The sequence below is a fragment of the Typha angustifolia genome, chromosome 11, assembly GCF_048772165.1.
Source record: "Typha angustifolia cultivar Huaian chromosome 11, ASM4877216v1, whole genome shotgun sequence".
NCBI lineage: Eukaryota > Viridiplantae > Streptophyta > Magnoliopsida > Poales > Typhaceae > Typha > Typha angustifolia.
Genome location: NC_133249.1, coordinates 2778996 through 2806445, shown reverse-complemented (window position 1 = coordinate 2806445; position 27450 = coordinate 2778996). Strand labels below are relative to the sequence as shown.

Below are 27450 nucleotides of genomic sequence, written 5' to 3'. Positions count from 1 at the left end.
GCGGTAGTGGGGCCCACTCCTATAAGGCCCAACTTTAGGTGGACCCACGTACTACTCCGTTGGAAAGAAAAGAGAAAGAGAGAAGGAAGAGAAGAGAAGAGAAGAGAAGAGAAGAGAAGAGAAGAGGAGTCCTCCGTTGCTCGCCACATTTCAAACATTTAAATTATAATCTCAAGGGCTTTTTAGATTTGTTTTTGCTCTCCTTTTGAGTCCGATGATCCGGAATTCATGTCGAGATTGTACTTTGCGCTTGGAATCTATGTCTGATGTGTACGTGTCAGTGGTTGCATGGCTCAGCATGCAGTTTGCTGTTTATTGTTTGTTACAGGATGCAGAGAAGAACCAAGAAAGTAGCTTTGTCTCCATCTCTCTTTTTCCCCCATTAACAGTTGACACAATACAAACACTCTACAGTGAGAAAGCCCAACTCTTTTGTCTCTCTCTCGTCTCCTCCTCCCTCAAAGATCTCAAACTCACCTTAGAAGTGGGAACTCCTCTCGGTGATTCTAAGTTTGGGTAGGAAGGGATGAGTGCTACAAAGTTCATTAAATGTGTGACTGTTGGAGATGGGGCTGTGGGGAAGACCTGCATGCTCATCTGTTACACCAGCAACAAGTTCCCAACTGTATGTGTTAAGACCCTTCTCTCTTCACAATGCCAACATGATTAGTAGAACTTCTTTTTGGGTGTGCAATGAATTTTACTAGTATTTTTTCTTGAAGTATTAGAATATTCCTCTCGTTTTTGGTATGCCTTATGCTCAACTTTCCTTCTCTCTTTCTTTTTCGAGGAATGTCTTTGGTTGGCTTTAGTTTCTTTGCGAAGTTCTTCTGTTCTGCATCTTATGGGTCTCTGTGATCTCAAAATTGCAACTTGACTCTATTAAATTGTTGGGGGGGAATCTGAGCTAATAATTCCCTCAGTACTGTTCCTCATGTGAGATTAACGAGAGATTTTGTAGTCATATGGTCCATTTGATTTTGGGCAGGAATGTACTTTCTGTGTGAAGTTATTCTCTTCTGCATTTTATGGGTCTCCGTGATGTCGAAATTGCAAACTTGACTCTGTTAAAATTGTTGGGGGAATCTCAGCTAATCATTCCCTCATTACTGTTCCTCATGTGAGATTAACAAGAGATTTTGTAGTTATATGGTCCATTTGATTTTGGCCAGGATTACATTCCTACAGTCTTTGACAATTTCAGTGCTAATGTTTCTGTGGATGGAAGCATTGTAAATTTGGGATTGTGGGACACTGCAGGTAAATTTTTTTTTCCTCCTGATTTTGCTAGATTTATGGTGATAAATTTGGAAGCTCTCAACTCTCTTGTTGGTTTCACAGGACAAGAAGACTACAGTAGACTGAGGCCACTCAGTTATAGAGGTGCAGACATTTTTGTGTTGGCTTTCTCTTTGATTAGTAGGGCAAGCTATGAGAATGTCCTCAAGAAGGTATTTGGTGAAACCACCACTCTTTCAATCTGCCTTCATTACTTTCACTACAAGTTTACAAGATTTTAGCATTTCGGTTGCTTTCGCTGGAAAGTAAAAGCTATGAATCTCTGATTTCTTTTTTCAATTTCCTGGTCTAACATTAGGATGTTGACCAAATAGCTTTTTCTACTTTTGATGTAACCTAAGTATTCAAACTTTAGGATGACATTTGAAAAAAAGATCAGCTTTAGTTTCAAAGTGAGGCCTAGATTAAGACATCTAGAAATTTCTTTAAATTTTTCGCCACATTTGAGATTCACAAAAGGGTTCTAATATTCATCTTTTCATGTTTTAATGTGAAACAATACACCTTTTTCTCTCATTAGGATTCTTTTTATTTTGTTATCTTGGACAAGTATTTTGATGAATTATAATAGTCTTTATGGCTCATTTTTAAATCAGTGGATGCCTGAGCTTCGCCGTTTTGCACCAAATGTTCCAATTGTGCTGGTGGGAACTAAGCTAGGTGTGTATTATTTTGAATTCTATTCTATCATATGGATGTAATACTCTCCATATTTTGGCATATGCTGCTACTTCCACAGTACCAAAACCTTTCTGAACTTTGTCTCAGATCTTCGTGACGACAAAGGATATCTTGCAGACCATCCCAGTGCCTCTACAATAACATCAGCACAAGTAAGTATATCTGAGTCCATCTCCCTAGCAGTGAAAAATGTATCTTAGGATATTAAAGTCGCTCTCTTTGTGGTAAAGGGTGAAGAGCTTCGGAAGCAAATAGGTGCTGCTGCATACATAGAGTGCAGTTCTAAAACTCAACAGGTATTATACCTCTCATCTTTTCCTTTTGCTTTGGGAAATAGGATTAATTATTGTAGTGGTTCAAGTTAGAATGTACTACATTTTTGGACTAATGCCTGTTTCCAATTCTGTTGCTCTACCTAGAACATTAAAGCGGTTTTTGACACTGCAATTAAAGTGGTTCTGCAACCTCCACGAAGGAAGGAGATCATGGCAAAGAAAAAAACTAGACGAAGCTCTGGATGCTCAGTGATGTAAGTAGGCCATCGTAATCTTTACTTCCAAGTTACTGTATTTTGAACATCTACTGCTGTATAAAATGTTTACTGCCTTACACTCTTCAAGCAGAGGTATTACTAACACATCTCGATTAAGACAACAAAAATTGAAGTGAGCATGAAACCAAGTAATAATCTGCTATTAAGAGATTGAATCAATCAGTCATGTTTTATGATTTTAAGTCGAAATTTGATGATGTCATGAATTATAAAATGTTTCTTATAGTAGTAGTAATTCTATGAAGATGAAATAGGCATATAGTTGCAATTCTGATTTTCTCTTGAAACAGCAAGGCATTGGCTATATAGTATACAATATGCAACCAATTGTCAATTTACCTAGTGCAGCTTATTACCGGGCATAACTGTTATACCTAAATAGCATATATCCTAGCTTCCGCAGACATTTATGGAAGTCAATATATTCTGTCTGAATTCCTAGTACTTGTTTTCTTCAAATGTTTAGCTTTATGCAAACATTGGTTGGGACAATAATAATTAGAATTATCTGTTACTGAATTGAAAAAATTATTGCACTGTTTAGAGCATTCAATCTCTCAAACACTTATATAACAATAACATAATAGCAGTAACATCAATATGCTTATCTCTTTTACAAATGCTGCAGGACTTTAATGTGCGGCGGAAGCATGTGTGCCACATAGGCCTGAAGTTTCTTTCATGTTGATGAATCTCCCAGTGTGCTTGAAGACATCCTAGTATATTTTGTTTAGCAGGTTCTTTGTTTAGTGGATAGAGAGGGAACTTTTGGTTCTCTCATGCTCTATATAGAATGTAAGAACGAAATTTACATAATATTTTCTAAAGTAATGTACTTAGTGAATGAATTTATCCAAACCATACTCTTTTTGTTCGGTGTGACAACCACATTAAGATCCTGCAGGTGGCTATGCTGGAAGAACATTATTACTATCTCCAGTTACCTGTAAGAAACTGTGGATATATGTGCCAATTTCTTCCTAGTTTGTCGCAAAGAAGCTAACATAACCATACAATTGGAATAAAATAATTCTTTTATTACCAACAGAATGGAGCACAAAATATCAGATATTGTTCGAAAGGTGCACAATTCCAGGTGCCTCAACAACACAATGGCAACACTTCCTCACAAATGAAATGAATAGCACCACCCAACAGAAGAAATCTTTTCATGTACTCATGGATTGGCTTTGAGGAGGAGCAGTTCTAGTTTCCTGCTCCTTAGCGAGATGACCCATCCAACCTGCAAAAGAGCATGTATACATGCATAACAACTCAGCTACTCAAACCCGATAAATTTGGGACTTCCTAATATTGAAGAGTAAGGTGTGGCAAACCTAGAGAAGGGTCAATTCCTCTATTCTGGAGCTCTCTGAACTCTTGGCAGAGAGCGCAGCATGGGCAGAAGAGATGTACAACACAATCCTCAGCTGGAGCCTGGACCAGATTATACTTTTCTCTCAGTTTAGATCTGTAGTTAGAACCCAAAACCCAACAGGTGCACAGAGTTGGAGCCAATAACAAATACAAGAAACTGCCCAGAGTACAACCTACAAAGGCATTCATTAGGGAAATAAGATGACTCCCAATTGATGAATCAGTATAACAGGAAGCATATTGATTGGTTTAATCTCTTCTTCGGAATTGTATTTCAAAACTAAAGCCATAAAACTACCATCTCTCTGCATATATAGGTATGGTTCTTTGTGTGTTCTTACTGGTTTCTCCCTCGTCTATAATCTCTGCAATCTGTCCGAAGGTTAGACATGGGAAGCACGCTGTCATCAGAGCTGCATTGCAAGGACATTTTAGAGTTAGATAAAGCTCGCTTCACATAAAAGTTGTAAGACTTGCTTCCTAATGAGACTTCAAAGTACTGTAACTTGAATAAATTTAGGACACAAAAGTATGATAAAAGTTAAATGTCATCCTTACTATTGGTTTGAGTGCATGCACAGTCAAAGAGGCCAGTGGTCCACGAGTGGCCAACATGTTCGGCCTCCACTTTTGTAGGCTTGACTTCGTGGTCTTGTGGGCAAGCCGAAGGAGAACGCACAGGTGGATGCTGCACTGGAGAGTTCTTGCCATTGCTCTTCTCACTGCCATAGGAACTATCTCCTTCCATTGTGCCACCTCACCAGAACTGACAGTAATCAATGGAGCACAAGATGTTTGTGTTTTGGTAGGCCTAATATAGTTTCCAGGCCTTAGCTACATATCTTTGTGCTTATCGTCCAAGGATTTGCTTGGCATGGCCTTCCTCTAGTATGGTTGTTCCCATGCATGTTTTACATAAAGGTGATAAGACCGATGCAATGCTAAATGGATGGCTCCAAATTTACACACTGGACACCAACTCATTAATAAAGATACAATAAATTCAGAGGCATTTACCTGTCTCAAGCATAAAGAACAAAGTTTATTTATCAGATCTTATAAAAAATAAACAGTAGATAAGCGTACCCGGCTGTTATTAAAACAAATTTAAGGATCTTTGAAGTGCTATCCTATAAGGAAGTAGCAGAAAATTCATCAGGAGTCTAAGTGAGGTCTGGTATAGAAAGGAGACGCATGAAATCTTAAGAAAATACAACTCATTTCAGACTACGCTTTATACTAATAACTCCTATTGCTCTTTAGCATATCAAAGAACGCAAGCATCATTTTACTTGCTCCAGATAATAGATGTACATAGTAAATACAGAAAGTGGTCACACTATAGCTCCTTGGAACGAATAGTCCCTTCTAGAACCAGCAAAATGCCATGGTGTTGCGATGTCGGAGCAGCATTGGATATGATAACCAAGATACAATATGCACTATCCTTTATGCCAGTTGCTTCATCCACTGGGCCTTTGAGCTCTGCCAAAACTGATAGAATTCTTCACTTTGCTTCTTACAACAGGTGTTGTAGGTCAAGTAGTGTGTCTCAGTCTGTTTCTGTTCATGAAGGATGAATTTATGCCAGTTTTCCTTCACCTTCCTGTCCAGCATATTCGGTGCACATAATCACCTATTCCTTAGAATGCAATCATGACATCACATCCATTGATCTTCTTAATTCTCCTTGACATGGAGATACACTTTACTAACCACCATCTTTTAACAGCAGCTGAAAGAAAAAGAAATTAATGGTAGTTCATGTTAGTCAAAAGATAACACAGATATAAGGGAAGGAAAGATAGCATCTAGTGCAAACCTCACATCTCTTCTAGCTTTAATAATGAGGCAACTTAGCTGACTCCATGTACTCCCAAATATCTGACTCATGAATGTTAAACTGGAATTATGATGGTATCATGGTACAACAAAGATATCATCCTGGGAGGATAAATATGTTTCACTAATATCATAATTCAACCTGTCTGAACTTGAAGCAGATGGATTATCCCATCCTTGGATTGCAATCAACAAGAGTCAAATTATGCTTCTCTTCCTTGGTTAACCAAACATTGAGTCACCAATACTCCAGACAAGAACAATGGCCATCTTTGAAATGGTGGAAGCGATGCTTATCTCTTATTATTATCTCTCTTTTTGCAACAACTGATATGAACTTGATAGCAAGATGGCAATCGCCACACATCCTAAGGTTCTTTATGATCCTGATTGGTGTCTCATCATTGATACTCATAAGTCCAAATGCTACAGCCAGTTTCTCACTATGGAATCTTAGTGCAACCTCCCTCTCCTCTTCTTCCAACTCATGCAACACTGAGTCAGTTTCTGGCACATACCCTGCCTCTCTGATTTTACGAATCATTTCCTCCAAATATCTGTAAATTTCTGCACTTTGTGGGTGATATGTGTCACCCATGCGAAATACGTGGGCTGCATCATTGATCTCTATCAGGCTATACCCAGTTTTCTTCTTCAAACCTCTTCTGATCATGATATTCCTGATATCCTCAACCCGATCCATTCTACCGGCTAATGCATACATGTTGGAAAGGAGCACATAGTGTGCAGGATTCTCTGGCTCTGTAGCTAGAAGTCGCTCAGCCACTTCCACTCCAAGATTGAAATCCTTGTGCATTTTGCATGCCCCAAGCATAGCTGTCCAAACTTCTGGCCCTATACCCCCTGGTATCCAGTCCCTTATAAATTGCATTGCATCTTCAAGAAGCCCCGCCCTGCCATACATATCAACCATACAGACATGGTGCTCAGCTCGTGGAACCAAGCCGTAGTCCCTCCTCATGGACTCAAAAGCCTCCCGGCCTTGGGTAACAAGTCCTGCATGGGCACACGCTGATAGAACTGCTACAAAGGTGACATCATTGGGCGATGGGCCCTCATCTCTCATCCGCCAGAACAATTCAACTGCTTCACACCCATAACCATGCATTCCATAACCCGAAATCATCGCAGTCCAAGCAATAACATTTCGTTCCTTCATCACATCAAATCTTTCCCGAGCCTTCTGCACATACCCACACCTCGCATACATATTCATGAGGGACGTGCCAAGAACAACATCAACATCCATTCCTCTCTCACAGATATAACAATCCACCCACCGCCCCAATCCCAAGGCACCAACTTGAGAACAAGCCGAGAGCAAGCTCACCAGCGTGGCCGAATCCGGTTCCTCTCCCACCACCCTCATCTTCCGAAATACGTCAATAGCCTTTTCTCCAAACCCATTCTGTTCATACCCAGAAATCATCGCATTCCACGCAATGACACTCCTTTCAGGCATTTCATCGAACAACTTTCGTGCCACACTCAAGTCGCCACATTTCGCGTAAAAAACCACCAAAGCTGTCTGAACGAAACAATCCTGTCCAAACCCATTAAATATAACATGGGAATGGATAATTCTACCGACTTTTGAAGCCGAGAGATCCGCGCAGGCCTTGGTGACCGAAGTGAAGGTATAATTCGAGGGCTCGAGCTGGGTCTTGAGCATGCGGCGGTAGAAGAGAATGGCGTCGAAGGGAAGTCTGGATTTGGCGGCGGTCCTGATGAGGGAGTCGAAGAGGAAGGAGTCGGGGTTGGGGATGGAGGCGAGGAGGAGGTGCGTGTAGGATAAGGAGCGGGAGGCGCAGGACAATGAGAGGAGCTTGGTGAGGAGGGCGAGGGAGCGATGGGAGCCGGAGACGAGCAGGCGGGCGTGGACTTGCTTGAGAGGGAAGAGGCGGGGGCCGGCGCGGAGGAGGGCTAAGTAGGTGGGGGAGTGGGAGGAGGAGGATGAGGACGAAGCCGTCATTAGATACTTGATTCGATAGTTTATATGAATGGATTCGAGTTTATCTCTTAACTCGTACACTATGAGCCCTCTTATCCACCTAAAGCCCGGCCCAGTAGCTTCAGACGACGGCCCAATTAGATTACATTTATTTTACCGAACCAACCTAGAGAAATCTCAGCCGTCCGTCTCCCTCTCCTTCCGCATTTTCTCTTTCTCTACCAATTTAATATTAGTATATTACCTCCCTCTCTTTCCGCTTTTATTATCCGTCTGATCTCAAAAAATTTCTGGTAATCCGACGGCCCTAATTACGCTACGATTTTTTAATAGAAATCTCCGCTGAAAACAACACAATTCGAAAGAATAAACAAATAAAACGTCTCTTCGTTATCTTTTGATCCGACGGTGAAGAGCTCAACAACTCGGCGTCTATGAATTTTAACCAAACGATCTGCTCCCAAAATATCATCCGTCAGATCTGTCTATCACTCATCTCTACCCGTCCGAATCAATTCGAGTTCAAAAGTAGAGAGGGAGAGATAGAAAAAGAGAGAGAGAAAGAGAGAGAGAGAGAGAGATAGAGAGAGAGGGCCTTCTCTTCTTCCTTTCTCCCTCCTTCCCAGAGCTCTCGAAGCAATTCCCGCAACCGAAGTGGAAGAGAGATAAAGAGTGATATAGTATAAAAATCCCACCTTGCTCACCTCTCCGGCGCACCGCACCGGTGGATCCGATCCATTCGGATCGCATCTGACGGTCTAAATATCTCTTGCGACGCTGCTACTCCCTGATCTCCGAGTCGGTGGCCGTGGGCTCTGAAATTTCCTGTGTAATCTTATGTGGGTATTAGGGTTTTAAGTCTTTTGACTGGAAATCACTGTCCTTTTCCCCTTTGGTTGGTTAGAGAATCCCCAGATCGATGGCGGGAAAGGAGAAAGGGGTTCAACCAGCTGCGTCGGCGTCGACACCGGCGGATTTCCAACCTAAGAAGCTTGTTAGACAACTAGATTTCACCTCGACTTCCTATTCCAACAATCCGGCGGTGGCGGCGGCTGCTGCAGCGGTGTCGATGGCGCTAGACCATCGGCCGCCGCAGCAAAAGCAGCAGTTTCTTCCACCGCCACCGCCGCCTCCACAGTCACAGACTCAGCAAATCTCACGTCCTTCAATTCCGCTTGCTGTGTGAGTTCCTCGCTTCTCAGTTTTGTCTTTGTTATCGATCTGCTGGGGAGCAACTTTTCTCTTCTTTTTATGAATTTTCGGTTGATGTCTCTGATTTGGCTGCTCGTAGAATGATCCCGTCTTGTTATCAGTTATTTTTTTGCCCATGGAATTTCCTATCCAATTTGAATTTTTGATGGACTCAAAAGTGTATCGTCGCTCTTTTTTGGGCTTTCTTTTCTTCCAGTTGATAAATTTAACACATTTCTGTATTTAGAAAGTAAAAGGAACGTTGGGAAAAGTTTGAAGCTCTATATCTGGATATCATGGAGCAAACTCAGTTGTTTTGATGCGAACTACATTGATATTGACCATACCTTTTCATTTATCGGTGGTACTAACAATTAAAAGATTTCCTTTTTAGTTTGCGCACTTGTTACCAGTAAGTAAATTGTTAAAAATTACCTAGATGATGATTTTCTGTTTGATATCAATTTTTTTTTGGGATCTATTACAGAGGTACTGTGATGGCATAGTTTGAGTGCGTGATCTGATGCTTGATTGATTGTGGCTACGCCATGGTCATACGTGGAAAGACTTTTGCCTTCATCTAATAAAATAGATTCTTTATGAACTGTTGGAAATTTTATCCTCGCCAAGTTGTGTCCCTAACTGTTAATTGCCCTTTGTCTTTCTTCAGGAAGCCGGAGTCCCCGAAGTCACGGTCACGGCTCTTGTATGAAACAAAAGATGGCACACCTACAAGGAAAAAGAATTGCAACTGCCGACACTCTAAATGTTTGAAGCTGTAGGTTAAATACCATTTCATTTTAGAATAATTTTATGGTCTATGATGCTGTCAGATAGCTTTTTGTGCTAAAAGATGTTACTAATTCTCTATTCTGATATATTGTTTTGACACTTGGACTGTATCAGCTGAGTCCATTACATTTACTGTACTTGGTCTTCCATTTGGTCCTGCATGGTGTAAATAATTATGATTCTCACACATCATATTAAGTGAAGACTGCACCAGTCCAAATCGTACCTTTCTATGATGTCTATTGTAAACCAGAAAGGACTGTTGAACTGGATCTTGTCTTCCTTTTTGGTCTACAATAGACATCATAGAAAGATACGGTTTGGACTGAATCTTGTCTTTTCTAAACATGATTTATTGTTCACTGCTCGTAATAACAGCATAAACAAATGGCATATTATTGGTAAGATAGTTATTCTTACTAGATTAACGAACACAATCTAAACTATTCATCTCTTGCCCACCGGACTAGTCATATTGAAGTAATGCTGGCCGTCTGATGTGGCTATTACAGCATGAAATGTTTATGACTGACACTTTGTTGTGATGTTCCACTTTTAGCCATCGACTGAATAATGATTACTTAATATATGTGAAACATGAGCACACTAGTTTCTGTTCTTTCTTTTTTTATATTTTGATCTACTGATTGTTTCTAACTTTTCAATCAAGGAATATGCATTTATCAATAAAAGTTGAACTTATCTTTAAACATTCTTTGTTCTTCTGATACCTTTTTGGCTTTCATTATGTATAGTAATGGTGCTCTGAATTCATATGATGGAATATCAGAATTGCTGCTCTTTTTTTGGTTGATAATCTTATCAAATGTCTAGATCTCATTGTTATTATGCACGTTAGGTACTGTGAATGTTTTGCATCTGGGGTTTACTGTGATGGATGCAATTGCACAAACTGTTTTAACAATGTCGAGAATGAGGCTGCTAGGCGTGAAGCTGTTGATGCTACATTGGAAAGGAATCCTGATGCATTTAGGCCTAAGATCGGCAGTAGTCCTCATGCAATTCGGGACAGTAGGGTATGTGTTGAAGTTTTTCTTTATATCAATGTCATTAGTTTGTTTGGTGAAAATTAATCTTTGTGGTCTGATAGTCATTTGTTGTGATGTTTGGTGGGAGCATGCTAGATACATATGCATAGAAATGGTAACTTTGCTATCTATTAGTTCAACTTACTGTCAATTATATGCCAACTTCTTGGCTTTCTGATTAATCAAAGATCAAATCCTACAGTGGGGAACTTGATGTATCACCTTCCGCTGTCTGGTTTGATTTTTCTTTCCTATCATTATTTTTGTTCTCTAAATATCGAAATCATAAGCGAATGTGACTCAATTATATTTCTATATAATTGTGGACCTAAGTATTCTACATTGCATGGGGATTCTAACCAGCAATATTGATAGCTCCTAGCTTGTTAATGGCAGTATTGCTATTAAATCATTCTTAGTCTTTGTTACTATTTTTCAATTTTTATTAATTATTTTTCATAAACAATGGGTGTGCTGTTTTAGTTCTTGTTTTCTTGCTTTGTACAAGGAAATATCATATAAATCTGCAATATATGTAGGTGCACATATAATTTTCCAGAAGAAGATAACAGGCAAAAGAAATCAAAGTAAATAAGTAACAAGATCTATTTTCAAGGTGATGCTTGGTTTAAGAACATAATTTCATCTAGTCATTCTCATGCTGACTCCTGAAGTGAATTCATTTTCATGTGCCAGGAGGAGGCAGGAGAACTCACCTTGGTAGGAAAGCACAATAAAGGATGCCATTGCAAGAAATCGGGGTGCCTCAAGAAGTACTGCGAGTGCTTTCAAGCCAATATACTCTGCTCTGAGAATTGCAAATGTATGGATTGCAAGAACTTTGAAGGGAGTGAAGAGAGGAGGGCTCTTTTCCATGGTGACCATGGAAGCACCCTCTACATGCAGCAGGCAGCAAATGCAGCCTTAAATGGTGCAATTGGACCTTCTGGATTTCTTTCTCCTTCAGCATCTAGAAAAAGAAAGAACCAGGAGCTCTTATTTAGCACATCAGTGAGCAATCAGCCCATGCACAGGATTGTGCAACTTCCCCAGGTAATCTTCTGAAATATCAGAGGTAACATGAACTTTATCTAATCTATGACTTTGCAGTGAAGATATAGACTGCAGAATAGAATCCAAGAATTTGTCATTTCTTCACTTCTTTGTGCTTCATGATTATGAAGCTCATGGTGCCAACGCCCTTAAAGAGAGAAAGGCTAAAAAGATATGATAAGCTTAATTTAGCAAAGAAACTTGCCCTAAATAGAGATGAATGGAGGAAATATATCGATATAGATATAGTAGATCAAAATAACTGGAGTTGTGGTTTTCTGCTGTTGTTTGTGCTTGAATATTAGAAGATACTTGTTGATTTGGAAAGTAAAATACTTAGTTTTATTGATTTACTTTGGGCTTCTTTCAAGTGGTCCTCATCATGATCATGTCTAATGATGAGACAGAACCAGTCAGTATAAGAATTAGTAGTTCGGATTATTGCTGTTGTTAACATTGCTACCTACTATCAGGCTAGTCAATTGAATACTACTGTGCCTACTTCTTTTGCTTCCGTTCCTGCGAGTCGTAGTACCAATCTTGCCACTCTGGGATCTTCCAGAGTTACTTACAGGTAGGATCCCATCTTCAAATAACCTTTGTGTGATCTCCTTATAAGATCTTGAATTTTCCTTCAAGTTACAAACATTCTTTTGCCTTATATCATTTTATGTTGTCCTGCAGGCCTTTGCTAGCAGATGTCATCCAAACAGAGGATGTAAAGGAGCTCTGCAAGATCTTGGTGACAATATCAGGAGAGGTTGCTAAAGCATTTTCTGGTATGCTATTAGCATAAGGGAGACTTACCATCATGCATGCCTTATACAGTAATTTTTATGATGAATATATATGAATCTTATTCTTGAGCCTTGTTAATCAGTTCTTGTAATTTGCACCTGCATCTCTGGTGCGCCTGACAATTACTTGCCTCATGATTTAGATCCAAAGATATCTGCATAAGTATGGGCTGCGAATACTGAAATATTTGGCAAAATATTCCTGCGTGTCGAATTGGATGCTTTAATGTGGCTTCTATTCGTTTCTGTTGTTGTCAATTGTGGGACCAAAAACAAGGCTTTGAGCAAGACATAAATGAGTGCAACCAGAATGGCACATTGCTCCTAATCATGATGATACAACGTTACTTGCTTTCTGTTATCTAAACAAACACATACTAATGGCATAGAGACCTACGTGAAAGACATGGCCTTTCATCTCAATGCACTTTTTCTCAGTTGACATGAAGTACAGAAAATGTTAGTTTGTGAATTAAAAATGCTGTTTTGGTCCCTCTTTTGGAGCAATTCTGGCATTTTTCCTTGACAATTTTGATTATAATATTTTGGTAATTAACTTGACATTTTCTTAGCAAAAGTTGTTTTTTTGCTAGGATGTCCAAGTTCATAAAGGACGGCATCTTTTGAGTTGCCTCCAAGTGTCTGAGTCTTTAGTATGTGGTTATTGTCATATTATTGCTCTAATTTGCAAAATAAAAATTAAAATAATGTAGGTAGGAAGGCTCAGGAGGAGAAGCTAGCAGAGAAGGAAGACCAAACAGAAAGTTCTCTTGCCTCAACAAACCATGATAGAGAAGGCAGACATAATGAAGCTGATGTTCAAAAAGCATCAGCTGATGACTGTTCAAGTGGAACTCATGCTGATAAAACAAATATGGAAGAATCTGGATCTGACATTGCTGATGGACAGAAAGCCAACAGGCCTATGTCTCCTGGAACATTAGCGTTAATGTGCGATGAGCAAGATACAATGTTTATGACATCTCAAAATGCTGTTGCAGCTCTGAGGTCTCCCTACAACCAGAGCATATCAGATGTTTATGCAGAGCAAGAGAGGTGCATATTGACAGAATTCCGGGATAGCCTTCGCAAGCTTGTGACCTATGGAAGAATGAAAGGTACAACAAACTACCTATAGCTCTTTGTGCCGGTCTTTTAGTATTCCTTATTGTCAGTTTTTGTCATGCCATGAGTGATTCATAGCCTGAATGTGATTCTTCCCACTTTCTTAACTCTTTTACGTATCTTTTATGTTTCTATTTTTTTTTCAGTTCTGCCTTCTGCTGTTGACTCAATTACTTTGACATACTGGCTAACCTTATCTCACCTATGCTAGCCTTGGTTCAGATGCTTGTGAATATATTAAGTCAACTTACAGAACTTTTTGCTGATTGAAAATAATCAATTGTTCATGGATCATGAGTCAAAGTAGCCTATTTGGACGCCTAATAAGTAATAAGTTGTCCACAAATAGGTAGTAGTTTCATCTTTACTTTTGAGGTGGTCAAGTGAACTAGTGAAGTAATTTCTATAAATTGATGCAGTTCATCAAATCATTGTAAGGTAAAATGTTGGAATGCTGATGCCTAATTATTCCCTCTAAACCCCTCCGTTAGCAACAGTCTCGTGCAAGAGGATGCCATTTTGTTGATTGTTTGTAAGGTGATATTTGACGGCCTCAAAAACCAGGATTTAGGATTTCAGAAATTAGGAAATAACCTCCTATATCTTATTGTTCTTTTCTTTTCATGTCCTCCATTAAGTAGCTGTATGTTTGAACCCAATTTAATGTCCTCTATCAGTGTGCCTTTTTGTATACAGCTTATACTAATCTTAGCTCCTTTAGACCAGAACAATTTCACTCAAAGAAGCCCTACCACATCATGACATTAATGATGACTTCATTGTATAAAGCTTATGAGATTATTATAGGTGCAACTAAAAATATTATGTTATTGAACTGCCACATGAAAAGAAGGATTTACTCTCTAACCAGAAAAAGGTTTCTTGACACTTGGTGGCTCCTACTTTCTTTTTCTTCCCCACAAGTACTGCGCAAATAATGCTTGCTTCTCTGATTATTGCAGAAGAAAGGCACTCCTTGATGGCCATAAAATCTGAACAGTCTGCTCATCAGGAATCGATCACCAATGGTGTCGCTAGAACCTCTGTACCTAGAGCTGCAGATGGATCTCAGGTTGTAAAAGCAATTCCCACAAGTTCCAGTAAATATCCGGCTGTTGGACCCGCTGACAAAAAACCTAAGATTGAGAATACTGAGATGTAGAAAAATAAAGAAAAAGAAAGAACGCAGCAATACTCGATAGCGCATTGCTGCCTCTTTCATAGATATTCCAACAGATTGAGTATGCTGTTGGAAACTTGTATTGAAACTCAGGTAAATAAATTTGAATTCATTCAAGTCTCTCATTTTTCTGGCATCCTGTATTAGTATAATTTATGGAAAATGTAGTCTATTACTTTTCTCTATTTCCAGGTCGACCTGATGTTGTGATTACTACGCAGAACTTGAAGGTAGAAACATTCTGGCTGCTGACACTGAATTGACAACTTTCTCATCAGCAGTTGATGCTGAATTGGAGGACATATAAACTTAAAAGAATCCCCAATAAAAAGAAAATTGCGAAAAAAAGGACACTATGGGTCTACTTGAAAGAGAAGCCTTTCAGCACCTTCCTCAGTTAGAGAAAAATATAAAGTACTTCAAATCAGAACCGGTGGTTTTTGGATGCAGAACGTTATTCTATTGGCAAAAGGACTGAAACATGAAAAGCAGCTTAAATATTTTTTTTCCACTGGAGTCGATTTTCTGTAACACGGACGAACAGGACGATTGCAAACTGATCGTGCCACGATGTGCGTACCATGAGAAACATAAAAAAAAGACATCCTTTTCTCTGTCTGTCTGAATGACATAAAAAAAGACCATTCAATAAATGCAAGGTCTTTTTTTTAAAATAAATCTTTCTTACTTGTGGGTATTATATCCAAATTTCGTGATTGGTACACCAACCACTCGGTAGTCAAATTATCCTATCTTCTTCTTCTTCTTCTTTGTTATATAAATTTTTCCCTATTTTTAAAAGACCATTGCAATAAAAAAATAAAAAAAAAACTATAATACACACACAAAAAAACTAATATTGATAAAGGGTTTATTTAATAATGTTTCTTTTGTCATATGATGTAATGTTAAATTCTTGGACATAGTTTATGTGACAAATTAAGATCACAATTCACAGAAAGCACATCCCATGAAATATTGTTATTTTTTCTTTTCTTTTCTTTCTCTATATTTATTGAATGGTCCTTTTCTTTTCTTTCAATCATATATCTCCAGCTTTGGAGCAATGCGTTGGATATATATATATATAATATATATAATATTTCAGGAATCGGAGAGAAAATTAAGCCATGTAGTAGTACGGCATAGCGATTGGGAGCCAATAGATATCTGACACGTTACTTGCCGGACCATTGGCGCCACCATGCACGCCTTCCCAGCCGGGATGCCACGTGCGACGTCTCTCGCTCATCCCCCTCATCTCGGCAGTTATAAATACCTGCAACCGATCCGTCTCCGATACCGACAAGCAGCTTCCTACCCCGTCGCCGAAATGTCTGCCGCCGCCGAGAAGCTTCGCTGCGGTCTTCTCGAAACCTTACGCAGCCGGAGGCTAGAACTCGAAGGTCTCCAATCGAAACCTCCCCCTCCTTTTCCGATCCAATCTTAAATATGTCTTCTAATGGATTCAATCTGTGGCCAGTTCCTCTCTCCGTGGAGAAAGGGAATCCCGTGACGGATCCGTTGTATCAGGGAATAATTCAACCTGGTTCGAGGGAGGTTGGTAGTGTTACCAAAGTTGTGTTTTTTGTACTTACTTGTGTAGGCTTGAGATCGCTTGAGATCATCTTGCAGGTGATGGAGTCGTGTCCAAAGGAAAATATTGACGACTTCAAGGATAGATTGGTTGAGGAAAACCTGTACTTGGTCACTGAGGTAATTAGATGACTCTCTTTTGTTGTTGGACTCCATCCTTGAATCTATGGTGTTCGAAGAAATGCTAGATCTACGGGTGCTGTAACCATATAATTGGGGTCCTAATTTTTCATAAATTATGACCTAATTGAATTGGATAATTGGAAGAGTATATGAGAAATAATGCGATTTAATGACCTCTCCCAGAATGGAGAGCAGGGTCGTTTGCCGGTGCTAATTTTGAGCTTGAAGGAGTGTCTTCCCCAAAGAAGGCCAGCTATTGTGATCCTACATAGCTCTTACAAATGTAAGGAATGGTTGAGACCACTATTGGAGGTAAGATAAGATCACTCTTTATGAGTTGTCAGATTTCTTGGTAGCTTAGTAAAATCATATCGTACTGTGGCCCTTAAAGTTTGGATTTGGTTCTCTAGGCATATGCTTCAAGGGGATATGTAGCCGTTGCTATTGATTCTCGTTATCATGGAGAGAGGGCCACTAGCCAGACAACATACCTTGATGTAAGTATTAGCTCGCTCAAATATAAATTTTTTGTGCCTTCTGCAAGAAACCACATAGTTTTCTTCCCTTGATATTCCAATCATGCATTTACTAACTTCTCTTGGTATTTTCATCATTTTCTCTACTAGCCTGTTTGATATATTGAACCTCTGCTCACAAAGCTTTGTCCCTAATTTTATACTGCTAGTTTTAACCTTTTCCTTTCTCAATAGGCTCTGGTTTCAGCGTGGAAAAATGGTGATACTATGCCTTTCATCTTTGACACGGTAATTAGTTTTGCAGTCATAGGATGTCTGATTACAACATTATGTTCTCTTGGCAGCATTTTCTTGCCAACATATAGAGGAACAAACTGAAGTTTAATATTCACAGGCATGGGACCTTATAAAGTTGGCAGATTATCTTATACAGAGGGAGGATATTGATCCTGCTAGAATTGGGATCACGGGTGAATCGCTTGGAGGTTGGATAGGACATATTTATAACATAGTAATATGATAAGGAATAAAACTTTTTCATCAATCATGAGGAATCTTTTTAATGCAGGAATGCATGCATGGCTTGCTGCAGCAGCAGACACCCGCTATTCTGTGGTTGTTCCTATAATTGGCGTTCAGGTGTGTTAGCCCTTGGGAAGATTATAATATTCTATTGATTAAAATGTTTATACAAATGTTATTTGTGGTTAAACTGAGCTTAGCTATTTACATCATAGGGTTTTCGGTGGGCCATAGATAATGATAAATGGCAGGCTCGAGTTGACAGTATAAAGCCTGTATTTGAAGGTCGGTGTACAAGTGCGATTAAATTGTTTTTCCCCCTTTTCCCCTCTGTATGCTATCCTAATGATGGTAAATATGCAATATAGCTCATTTACAATTTGAGATATCTCAAGGTTAGGCATGACATATTTGGTGTGTTCTTTGCTTAGCTTATATTATATCTCTTACAAGTTGCTTGATGGACTGAAAGAGTCTTTTGCAATAACAACTAGAATAAGCACCTTTCTTTCGGCACGCAACAAGAGTAGGCACCTTTCTTATGGCACGCTTTGGCATTTATTTAAATAGATTCCAATTCTCCTTTCTTAGCTTCAATATATGGTAATTGTCTGTGAGAAATAGATAAGTTAGTATTTAGATGGCAGCTTCATTTTTTTTCTCACGTATCTTTTAGTAGTAAACATATTAGCTCTAACAGTAACCTGATTCAGTTTCTTCCTATATACATTATATTGCTGGTAATACTTTATGCCTGCCTTCCATCATTTGTATACAACTAATACAACTTCTTTTGTTTCCTCCAGAAGCGCGGATTGATTTACAAAAGGATGTCATTGACAAAGAAGTTGTGGAAAAGGTTGGTGCTTTATTAGATGATGCACATGCTGCTATGTAACTTTTGTTGCTGCACTATTTTTTTTTGTAAATCTCCTATATTTCTTGGATTTTACATAATAAATTCATTATGATTTTGATTTCTATTAATAGACCACGGTATTTTCTGTTTCCATCAGGTTTGGGATAGAATTGCTCCAGGCCTAGCAGGGCAGTTTGATGCACCTTATACAGTTCCTGCCATTACCCCACGCCCTCTGCTCATTTTGAATGGTATAACTAGTGCATTTTTTTTCTGTGATTCTAGTAGGTTGACAAACTTGTAGGCTTTAATGTTTACTGCATCGTTTCCCTGCTCATCTCCAAAGAGATACCCTTGTTTGTTTTCATCAATTAAAGCTGCAGTCTAGCTTAAAGTGTTTCTATCATCCTATGGGATTAGTAAACATATCGAGGTGTCATAATACGAGTAGATTAGAATTAGGAGGGTAATCAAAAGTAAGTATACACAGGAAGGAAATCATTTTCCTGAAGGATCTGAAGGAACTTTAGTATTATATCTTACGATGGAGCTTATAGTTTTTTTTTTTTTTTGGATTAATTAATTCATGCTTATCTAATTGAGTATTCTGGACTAATTATTGCCTTTTGCTGATAACTAAACTGTCAATACTGTGCCATAACAGGTGCGAAGGATCCTCGCTGTCCACTTGCAGGTCTAGAAGCTCCTACTTTGCAAGCAGTGGAGGCCTATAAAGAGGCGAATTGCCCAGAAAATTTTAAGGTATGGGCCAACAGACATGTAATCCCATGCTTCTTTCATTTTGCTATTTACTGCTTCATCTATTATAATCTTATCGACCCAGCTCTCCAATGTAGTCATTTTCGCATAGTTGAGCAATTCCCTATAGATATCTGCCTGGCTTGGTAGATATAGAGTAAGAATTTTTGATGTGGATTTTCAGAAAATACCTTCTTTCTTTAGCGGTAACTAGTGAACCAAAATCAATTAAATCTGATTTCACTGTGATCAATGTCCCATAAAGTATTATCTTTCCTCAAAGAAGCACCCTTATCTTCATCTTCTCATTAACCCTATTCGTTGTTGAGGAAATAAGTACGCAAATCAGCATTTCTTCCAGTCTGAAGCAGCCAATTCCATTGTAATGTCCATGAAAATGTTGGAAGATGATGCTCATAGTTACTATCTCTTGTACAGCTGGAAGCAGAGCCAGGAATTGGGCATAAAATGACTGTCTGGATGGTGAAGGAAGCAAGTGACTGGTTTGACAAGTTCCTCAAGCAATAAGGAAATTCCATGAGGTTGCTGCTTCCAAGTTCCCTTTTTGTTTTTGTTTTTTTTTTTAATTTCAGATCTTGTACTATTATCCAAGGAGAAGTTTGCAAAGCTATGTTTTTTTTTTTTCTGAACTTGAACTAGCTAGTTGCCTTGTATTGTAAGGCTGTTCAGGTGTATCAGATTATCCTAGATGATAGACAAATAATGCAATCGCTGTTCCATTCACATGAGTTGCGTTTGTGTAGCTTGTGTTTGAACCAACAGATGTTCATTGTATCCTGGAAGAATAAAGGAATTATTGATGTCTTAATCTTCCAATTATAAGGAGATGAAAACAGGGGGGGAAAAGAGGAAATATCATTAAAGAATAATAATAAGCCTATATATTAATACGAAAGAGATTACCACAAAATTTTAGTGTGCAAAATGCCACGGATTGCAACAAGCCAATGAATGATTGTTCCAACTAAACAATGCATAGTTGCAGTCTACGATACTGTACAGGCATACAACGGCTTCTTTTAAATTAATTTACCCATAAAAGCACTGATATACAGTTTTTCACTGACTAAAGATATCTGATAGTGAGTTCTTCATATTTCTCAGCAACTCTTCCCTGTAAACAATTGAAATGAATGAGTAAAGAATCATACCTGCAAGTGGTCATAATTTGTTAAAAGAGAAGAAACTCCATCTAGAAACTGAAATACATTGACACGAAAATTATTTCATCTAACACTATCACTAAATGGCAACTGTAAATCACGTCGGACCAAACTTTATCCAAACATTATTCCATTTTATAACAAGAAAATACTAGAGAACATGATTGGAATATCAACTATTTAACATAGATATACACCCATAAATCAAATTTTCCATATGAACATCCGAGAAGATGAGAGTTCTGTGAATTAAGAACAAAGCAACTCTCATTAAAGGTTTCCTATCAAATCACTTTACTATAGCAATGCCATTATATTTATTATTCTCCTCAGAATCAACTTATACTAGAAGAAGTAACCATTCATGTGGAAAGCAAATATTGAGAATTTAACTTTGGATCAACTTCTTACCTGTCCGGTTTGAATAGGAGATACCGATATATAAACCACTGTATAATGAAAAAAACTAACCGGTTAGCAAATTAAGAGAATTAAGAGCATTTTCTACCTTCACTCACACTTCAATATATCAAAATAGTGTGGAAGAATGCTTTAATACTAACCCAGGAAAACAATATCCCGATGAATTCAAGGGCACTTGGAACAAGAGGAAGCTTGTCAATGGCCTGCAAATTTTTTTTCCACAAATCAGAAGGCAAAAGATATGAAGAATCAGATGGCTAAACTTTATTTAAAATTGCATTATGGACAAAATGTAGATCTTCTATTCTTTTCTGCATGGTTGAGTAATCAATCACTTAAGAAATTTGAAAATCAGAAAGGACCGGCAAACATGTCAGCAGTTACCGCAACAAGATTTGTGGAAGCCCAAGCTGCAACAATGGCAGCAAAACCCAACCCAGCTAGAGCAATGCGATCTTCAGAGCTGTTCCACTGTTTTAAAGATACAGAAGAGAGAGATATAATTTTTTTATGTGCTTCATTCTATAACCATAAGTAAGAAATCAGCAACTGGCTAGTAATGACACAACTGGAAGTGAAATGCCATCACGCCATGGTTGTACACATTATCTATAAAGCGTGATGATGAATCAGAAACAAGTAGAACAAAAATGACTGGCTTTTTTCTTCAGTACGGCTCATCCATAGAATCATCATATATAAATGTCATAATGTGATGATGTCTCACTTCTAAGTTCTAACGTAAAATGTGGCGAGACATCTACACAACGTTGGATGTTTTACTAGTTCAAGTTTGTTTATGTTATTTCCTTCTGCTCATCTCACCAGTCAAAGCAATTATTGTTTGACATATTAAACCAATGATGAATAACTCACAGCTTTCTCAACATATTTGACAATACTGTTTGATGAAGATTCAGAACCATCTCCACTGGCTTTTGCAGTAAATATTGCAAGTCTCTTTCTACCTGCATCAAAATGTCAACTATAAAATTGAAAGCTGGAAACTGTTGACCAGATGGATGAAAGACCTAAGGCCCTTCAGGGATACAGATTCACTATCTAATACATGATACAAATTCAAGCCCACCACACCAAGAAAAACTCGATATAAATCACTATGAACACTACATATCCTAATATTAAACATGACATCTTAAAATTGTTGTTTGCATCTTTAAAAAGAGGAAAGGATATCTTAATGTTCACAGAAGAACATAGCAATCAACTAGTGAGATACATGCTAATTTATCATAGAGAATATTGTTGCATAAGCAACATGTGCTAGCTCTCATTGTAGAGAAAAAGTTCCAGCTAGAAGCTATGTAAGAAATTTACCAATCAGCAGTCGCCAAGGATTCCAAGAAGATCACAACAACATCATTATTCCTGAAATTTTTTATTGTCACTAAAGTGAAACTATTTTTGGAGGTTATTTACACAGAATTACTAGCTCCTCCCCTTCATGATATGTTAAGGAAGATGTAATGAAGGATATCTTCCTAGATGACCACTTTTCAATGTCACTAACTATAATTTTGAGAAGAGGTCTAGAAACATATATATTTTATCTTTCTTTCCATATCTTCACTCATAAGTTTGACCAATTCGTTAAGAATTGATACAATAATACTTGGAAAGATCTATCACAACAATTCAAGAGGAACATTATTCAAGCAACTGGCACAATAATGACAAGTAAAACTGTGGTTCTTTACTATCCAATTGGTAAAATGAACTCACTTATCAACAAAAAGCGAAAGTTGAGAGCAGCTAAGACAACCCAGTAGAATATACAAACATCGCTAATCTGAGACACTCCAAGAAGATAAAAGAAGCTAACTACAATTCAACGACACTTCGCTCAGGGCAGTAAAAGTCACCTGCAACTTTGGGAGATGGAATCTGTCGAGGATTCCTCAAAAGGGTTTTATTTCCACAGAGAATAAATGATGGTGGAGCAACGGCAAATATAGAAGCCATGCCTATTATCTGCGAATGCGTGGAAAAAATAAGAAAAAAAAAAATCCATAAGAAAATGATGAAAAAAGGTGAAAAAAATCGACATTTCTTACAAGGGTTTTTCTCTATTCCAGGCCAAGAATCCAAATCTCCGAAATGAATTGGACTGATGAACGTAAAATCTGATGAAGAAATGAGATTACTGAGAAGACAACTAGTGACCACTCCAAACGGATGAGAGAAGAGGACCTCTAGATTAGATCGTTTTGGTACTTTTTTTCAGATTTCCCCTTGTCTTTTAGGATATTTGCAGATGCCTTCCCTCGTTTGGTTTACCCAACAGCTAGCTACTGCTGCAGTACTGCTACAGTGCTACTACTAATTAGAGAGAATCCACCCATTTACTGTGTTATTTAAATGGACAAATTTGCTACATATTATAGATTATTCCTGAAAGTGAAAACCATCCATAACAAACTTTGGCGCAAAATAAGCTTCTCAAACGCCAAGACAAAATGTTGAAGTTACGTTATCTTTTCATTTTATAACTATCACTATCCAGATACGTGATAGAGATAAAATCACGGTAGACAAAAAGGATCTAACTCTCTTTTATTAATATAAAGACACTGCTCCTACTATATATAAATTAAGATAATGTGCCGTCCAATTTAATTTTTAAATTATTATTGGATCGTAATATTATTTTAAGTTGATTGTTGCTGAGTCATTGCATCCTTGAGCTGTTTTTCCGAAGCCGACACACTGTTGAGCTTTTAAATTGAATTGAATCAAATTACCAAACTAAGCCACTAATACTAAATAATTTTTTTATAGTAAATTCGTTTGGAGTTAAAAGAATCAATCTACTCTCCTAAGTATAGTTTATTTTTTATAATGTACATCAATATATGTATATATATATTAATTATTTAAGAGCAAAAGGATGATGAACTAAACGCTCGCTGAGTTATCAACCAAGTTAAGCCGCTGTGCCAAACTATTAAACCTAAAATAAATAATTTTATCGATAGTAAATATTTAAGGTTGGATAAACATAATATTATTCAAATATTTAGTACTACCATGATCCATGGACAAAAGATCCTCCACAGCCTGACGTAGGAATCTATTACAACCGACTACACGGCAGTCTCTCATTAGTTGTGAGGACCTATTTGAATATTCAATTTTAATATACTAAGTGAAGGAATGCCACGTACCCAGATTGCTGGAAGTTGGAAAGAATCCGCACCCGTGATCGCACTGGTCACCTGTCGTGCAACGGTCTCCTTGGTCCGGCTACATACTTCCAAAAGCCACCAAAAGTGATCTTGTTTTGCGTCTAGTTAGCCTAAGAGAGATATCACGAGATGACCAACATTTCTTGTCATCTTTCTCTCACTCCTCATCTCTTCTCATTCTTCCTTTGTCATTCCAGTCCTCTTTCTTCTTCTTCTTCTTCTTCTTCTTCTTCTTCTTCTTCTTCTTCTTCTTCTTCTTCTTCAATGGAGATGGAAATTAAAGAAGAGCAGGAGAAACGCTTCAACCCAATCACCACATCTTTTATGAACTCAGATGCCAAAACAGATGCAGAGGACTTCAGAATAGCTCTTAGAGTTAAGCTCCTTGACCAAGCTCTGTTATTCTTCTTCTTCTTTTTTTTCTTTTTTGTTTTGTTCATGAAGATGAGGATGAGCTTTGCAAGCTTATCTATTTGACCGTAGGAACTGAAGGACTTGCGCTCTCAACTATACAAGGCTGCTGACTGCAGCAAGGATGCATTCCTGAAGGCAGAGAAAAAGAAAATGTGAGTCCAACTCTGCTTCAATTCTCCTCAACATCTTCCGTCTTTATCCGAATAATTTGCAAGATAATTCCACTTTATATTCATATTAGCAAACAAGTTACTTGCAAACTGTTAGAATATTAAAGAGAAGAAAAACTCTGTCCTGTAATAACTTAAATCTTTAGATTAATTGGTGAATAATCATAATACATATACATACATATATATATATATACAAGGCTCAGTTTTCATTCGGAAACAAACAAAGACATCACACTCTGTTTTATCCAAAGATAGAAGCAAGTACGCAGTTCTAACAGATAACGCGTACTTGGGCAATAGAACAAAACATGAATTACCACAGACTAAAACACGTCCATCTAAAACGAATATCTAAACAACGAATCCTTTCAGACCCATCTGTCATTTCGACCATTTATTTTAAGTTTACTCATAACTTTTTAGAATATAAAATATAAAAACCAGTATTCTTCTCTAGCTTTAGTTAGTTATCACAATCTAGGATTACTTATACCTTGCAAATTCGCACCAAAGTAAGCCCTCGTTTGCGTGAACTTGCAACAGCAGAGCACCTGGCGGCCCTTTGTTTGGCTGGTACCTAATAATAGAATAGCAACTAGTCTGACCGCAGGAAATTCCTGCAACCAGTAATTTTTCCGAGTGGGTTCTAATAGATATGGAGAGTTACTTCTCTAAAATGGTGTTCTCTTGCCATGGCAAAAGGATCTTGCAGAGCACGAAGAGCTACATATCCGACGCAATTGTTACTGTGATCGATCATTTGGGGAATGTTTCATCCAAGCTCGAACTCCAACTCAATGACAACAGTGAGCTCATGCAGACAGAGCAAAAGATCGACTGCTTGAAACAGGTAAACATGTAGAAGAAACTACTGTTACAAAATTTAGAAGGAATAACTATTTAGTTCAATATGTTTCAAAGTTGAAGATGTTAGAATATGGAGAACATGGTAATTCTATATGGTGGTCAGAGTCAGAGAAGGTTTTCGAAATGATTCTTATTGACATTTTGACCTTTTATCAGTAAGTTTTTATGTGCACGCTATCTGATAAGCATTGCATGGCACCAGAGGCTTCTCACATGCCAACAATTTGCCCTTCTTCTCGAGCTCTCTACCGTGAGATGGAAGGCCAAGCTACCGCGGCATCACCTGCATTACCTCTCACAATGTAAATAAATTATTTTGTTAGTAATCTTTTGGCTCTTACTTGAGAGAAGAATTTTTAATCTTTTTCTATCTCATTTTTCTTTGAAACAGCAGCTCAGAGGACAGAAGAACAGAGCTGTATCTCCAGAGATGAGGATTCGAAAGTTTTTGAGCCTCAATATAAGAATGATCAGTTAATCATACTGGCTGATTCGCCAACTACTGTCAGTGCCAAGTCGCACGCTGGAAACCGAATTTATGGTAAGAAGCTAGTGAGCCTGGTCGCTCTGGATCATAGTGGATCCAAATTTTTAGTTTTAGGTTTCGAAGATCATAATTGATCTATAATGTGGTCCTGATTTTCTTCCAGGAAAAGAGCTTGCAATGTTACACTCCGATCGGTACAGCCCGTCCACACTGATGAAATCATTTGGTCTGAAAGTAGAGGTAATGCTTAAAGTTTACTTCAAATGATTACTGCTACCCATGTCATCAGGAATGACTAAAAGTAAAACAGCATGCATGTTAGCCTAATGCCAGCATAATAAGAATTGCAATTACTGGCTTCACGTCTTATAGGCTATGATATAAGTATATAACATTTCGTTTGTGCTGAAACTTTGGCTTGATGAATTCTCTTTCTATGTAATATTTTAAAGAACAGTAAAGTAGATAAATAAGAAAGTTGCTAGATTAATATTATCGATTTCACTGCAGGATGCTCGTATTGTGGGACGCGATGATAAGAAGAAGAGCACGCAAGCGAGCAATTTCCTGTCATTTCTCCGAATGAACAGAAGAAAGGCATAAAAGGATAGTAGCATAGGAGGAAGTCGTGTAGATCTTGTATTCAAGATTTAGGCCCTGTAATCTCGAGTCTGTGTCAGTATCAGTTACATGTATGAACAAGACAAATTTATGATATTAGCTCTGAAATAGAATGATGCTAGCACTATTTAGTTCCAAATAGAAAAAGGAAAAAAAAATTATAAATTGCTGGAACCAACAAATAATATCAGATGGGTACTATTAACAGTGTCAGGCCTTGTGTTGAAACACTTCAACCTCCCTTATTCTGTCATAATTTACATTTTGAGGCGAAATTGCTGGAAGATAATGAAAATTTTGAATTCTCAGCGTACAGTTCATTTGTTGTAATTGTAATACTCATCTTAACGATGCAGCATTCACCACACTTTTTAAAGTTCTACTCAACTACCATTCTATGTCTACCAATCTTAGGAAAAGTTAAAGTTGGCTTCAGCAACCTTCCTTCAAGATAAAGTCTGGCTCTTTTCTTTGGATTTCTTGAGATTCTCAGCTTAATTCCATGATCGGAATTTGGCACAAATGGATTATGACATAGGTAGGTAGGCTTATCCATTGTCTGGGCCATGAACTGTTATCATTGTCTCCTCTTGATATTAAATTTCTTCTGCACGTTACTTCTTAGTTTAGAAACCAAGCTGTGAGTAATCAAGTTTACGTGCTGTTGCAGTATATGATAGAGACAGTCAAGGACTAATACATCAATTTGACTCAGCTTAATGAACTCCATTTCAGCCATGATTTCACATTTTAAAGAAACAATACTTCTCAGTTTGAATGCAATGTCTATGGACTTTTCCCTCAAAAAAGAAAGAAACAATAGTTCCAA

General features: G+C 38.0%; 6 protein-coding genes across 11 annotated transcripts; 4 read left to right on the top strand and 2 right to left on the bottom strand.

The window, feature by feature from the left end:
• The first annotated feature begins 223 nt into the window (after positions 1 to 223).
• Positions 224 to 3424, top strand: LOC140769632 (rac-like GTP-binding protein 2). The gene is made up of 8 exons (XM_073110419.1): positions 224 to 625; positions 1173 to 1260; positions 1342 to 1451; positions 1896 to 1959; positions 2068 to 2132; positions 2211 to 2276; positions 2400 to 2509; positions 3162 to 3424. The coding sequence occupies exons 1-8, from the start codon at positions 527 to 529 to the stop codon at positions 3196 to 3198; spliced, it is 639 nt and encodes a 212-aa protein (XP_072966520.1). The 5' UTR covers positions 224 to 526; the 3' UTR covers positions 3199 to 3424.
• A 133-nt stretch (positions 3425 to 3557) lies between these two features.
• Positions 3558 to 7754, bottom strand: LOC140769630 (pentatricopeptide repeat-containing protein At2g33760). 4 transcript variants are annotated; one of them, XM_073110415.1, is made up of 5 exons: positions 5733 to 7754; positions 4469 to 5645; positions 4209 to 4323; positions 3871 to 4083; positions 3558 to 3776 (listed from the first exon to the last, which is right to left on the bottom strand). In XM_073110415.1, the coding sequence occupies exon 1, from the start codon at positions 7743 to 7745 to the stop codon at positions 5991 to 5993; it is 1755 nt and encodes a 584-aa protein (XP_072966516.1). In that variant the 5' UTR covers positions 7746 to 7754; the 3' UTR covers positions 3558 to 3776; positions 3871 to 4083; positions 4209 to 4323; positions 4469 to 5645; positions 5733 to 5990. The 4 variants fall into 4 exon arrangements, with proteins under 4 accessions (XP_072966516.1, XP_072966514.1, XP_072966513.1 ...); XM_073110413.1 differs by having other exon boundaries at positions 4252 to 4323; XM_073110412.1 differs by having other exon boundaries at positions 3871 to 4323.
• A 538-nt stretch (positions 7755 to 8292) lies between these two features.
• On the top strand, positions 8293 to 15566 carry LOC140769631 (protein tesmin/TSO1-like CXC 5). Of its 2 annotated transcripts, none has more exons than XM_073110418.1 (9): positions 8293 to 8906; positions 9586 to 9693; positions 10567 to 10744; positions 11453 to 11809; positions 12283 to 12383; positions 12494 to 12588; positions 13320 to 13724; positions 14694 to 15004; positions 15104 to 15566. In XM_073110418.1, exons 1-8 carry the CDS (start codon positions 8644 to 8646, stop codon positions 14891 to 14893), a joined length of 1707 nt encoding a protein of 568 aa, XP_072966519.1. In that variant the 5' UTR covers positions 8293 to 8643; the 3' UTR covers positions 14894 to 15004; positions 15104 to 15566. The 2 variants fall into 2 exon arrangements, with proteins under 2 accessions (XP_072966519.1, XP_072966518.1); XM_073110417.1 differs by having other exon boundaries at positions 15133 to 15564.
• Positions 15567 to 16043: 477 nt separating this feature from the next.
• Positions 16044 to 19990, top strand: LOC140770894 (uncharacterized). Its single transcript, XM_073112220.1, has 13 exons — positions 16044 to 16317; positions 16395 to 16471; positions 16547 to 16627; positions 16814 to 16942; positions 17041 to 17127; positions 17341 to 17394; positions 17501 to 17591; positions 17675 to 17745; positions 17844 to 17913; positions 18435 to 18487; positions 18645 to 18738; positions 19152 to 19249; positions 19685 to 19990. Exons 1-13 carry the CDS (start codon positions 16116 to 16118, stop codon positions 19772 to 19774), a joined length of 1197 nt encoding a protein of 398 aa, XP_072968321.1. The 5' UTR covers positions 16044 to 16115; the 3' UTR covers positions 19775 to 19990.
• Positions 19991 to 20177: 187 nt separating this feature from the next.
• On the bottom strand, positions 20178 to 23095 carry LOC140770895 (protein CURVATURE THYLAKOID 1C, chloroplastic). Its single transcript, XM_073112221.1, has 7 exons — positions 22929 to 23095; positions 22737 to 22845; positions 21730 to 21821; positions 21238 to 21324; positions 20994 to 21056; positions 20842 to 20879; positions 20178 to 20381 (listed from the first exon to the last, which is right to left on the bottom strand). Exons 2-7 carry the CDS (start codon positions 22834 to 22836, stop codon positions 20327 to 20329), a joined length of 435 nt encoding a protein of 144 aa, XP_072968322.1. The 5' UTR covers positions 22837 to 22845; positions 22929 to 23095; the 3' UTR covers positions 20178 to 20326.
• Positions 23096 to 24190: 1095 nt separating this feature from the next.
• On the top strand, positions 24191 to 26811 carry LOC140770838 (probable protein ABIL5). Of its 2 annotated transcripts, none has more exons than XM_073112132.1 (7): positions 24191 to 24434; positions 24543 to 24625; positions 25349 to 25496; positions 25716 to 25815; positions 25908 to 26054; positions 26164 to 26240; positions 26511 to 26811. In XM_073112132.1, the coding sequence occupies exons 1-7, from the start codon at positions 24324 to 24326 to the stop codon at positions 26601 to 26603; spliced, it is 759 nt and encodes a 252-aa protein (XP_072968233.1). In that variant the 5' UTR covers positions 24191 to 24323; the 3' UTR covers positions 26604 to 26811. The 2 variants fall into 2 exon arrangements, with proteins under 2 accessions (XP_072968233.1, XP_072968232.1); XM_073112131.1 differs by having other exon boundaries at positions 24194 to 24434; positions 25905 to 26054; positions 26511 to 26805.
• The last annotated feature ends 639 nt before the right edge of the window (positions 26812 to 27450 follow it).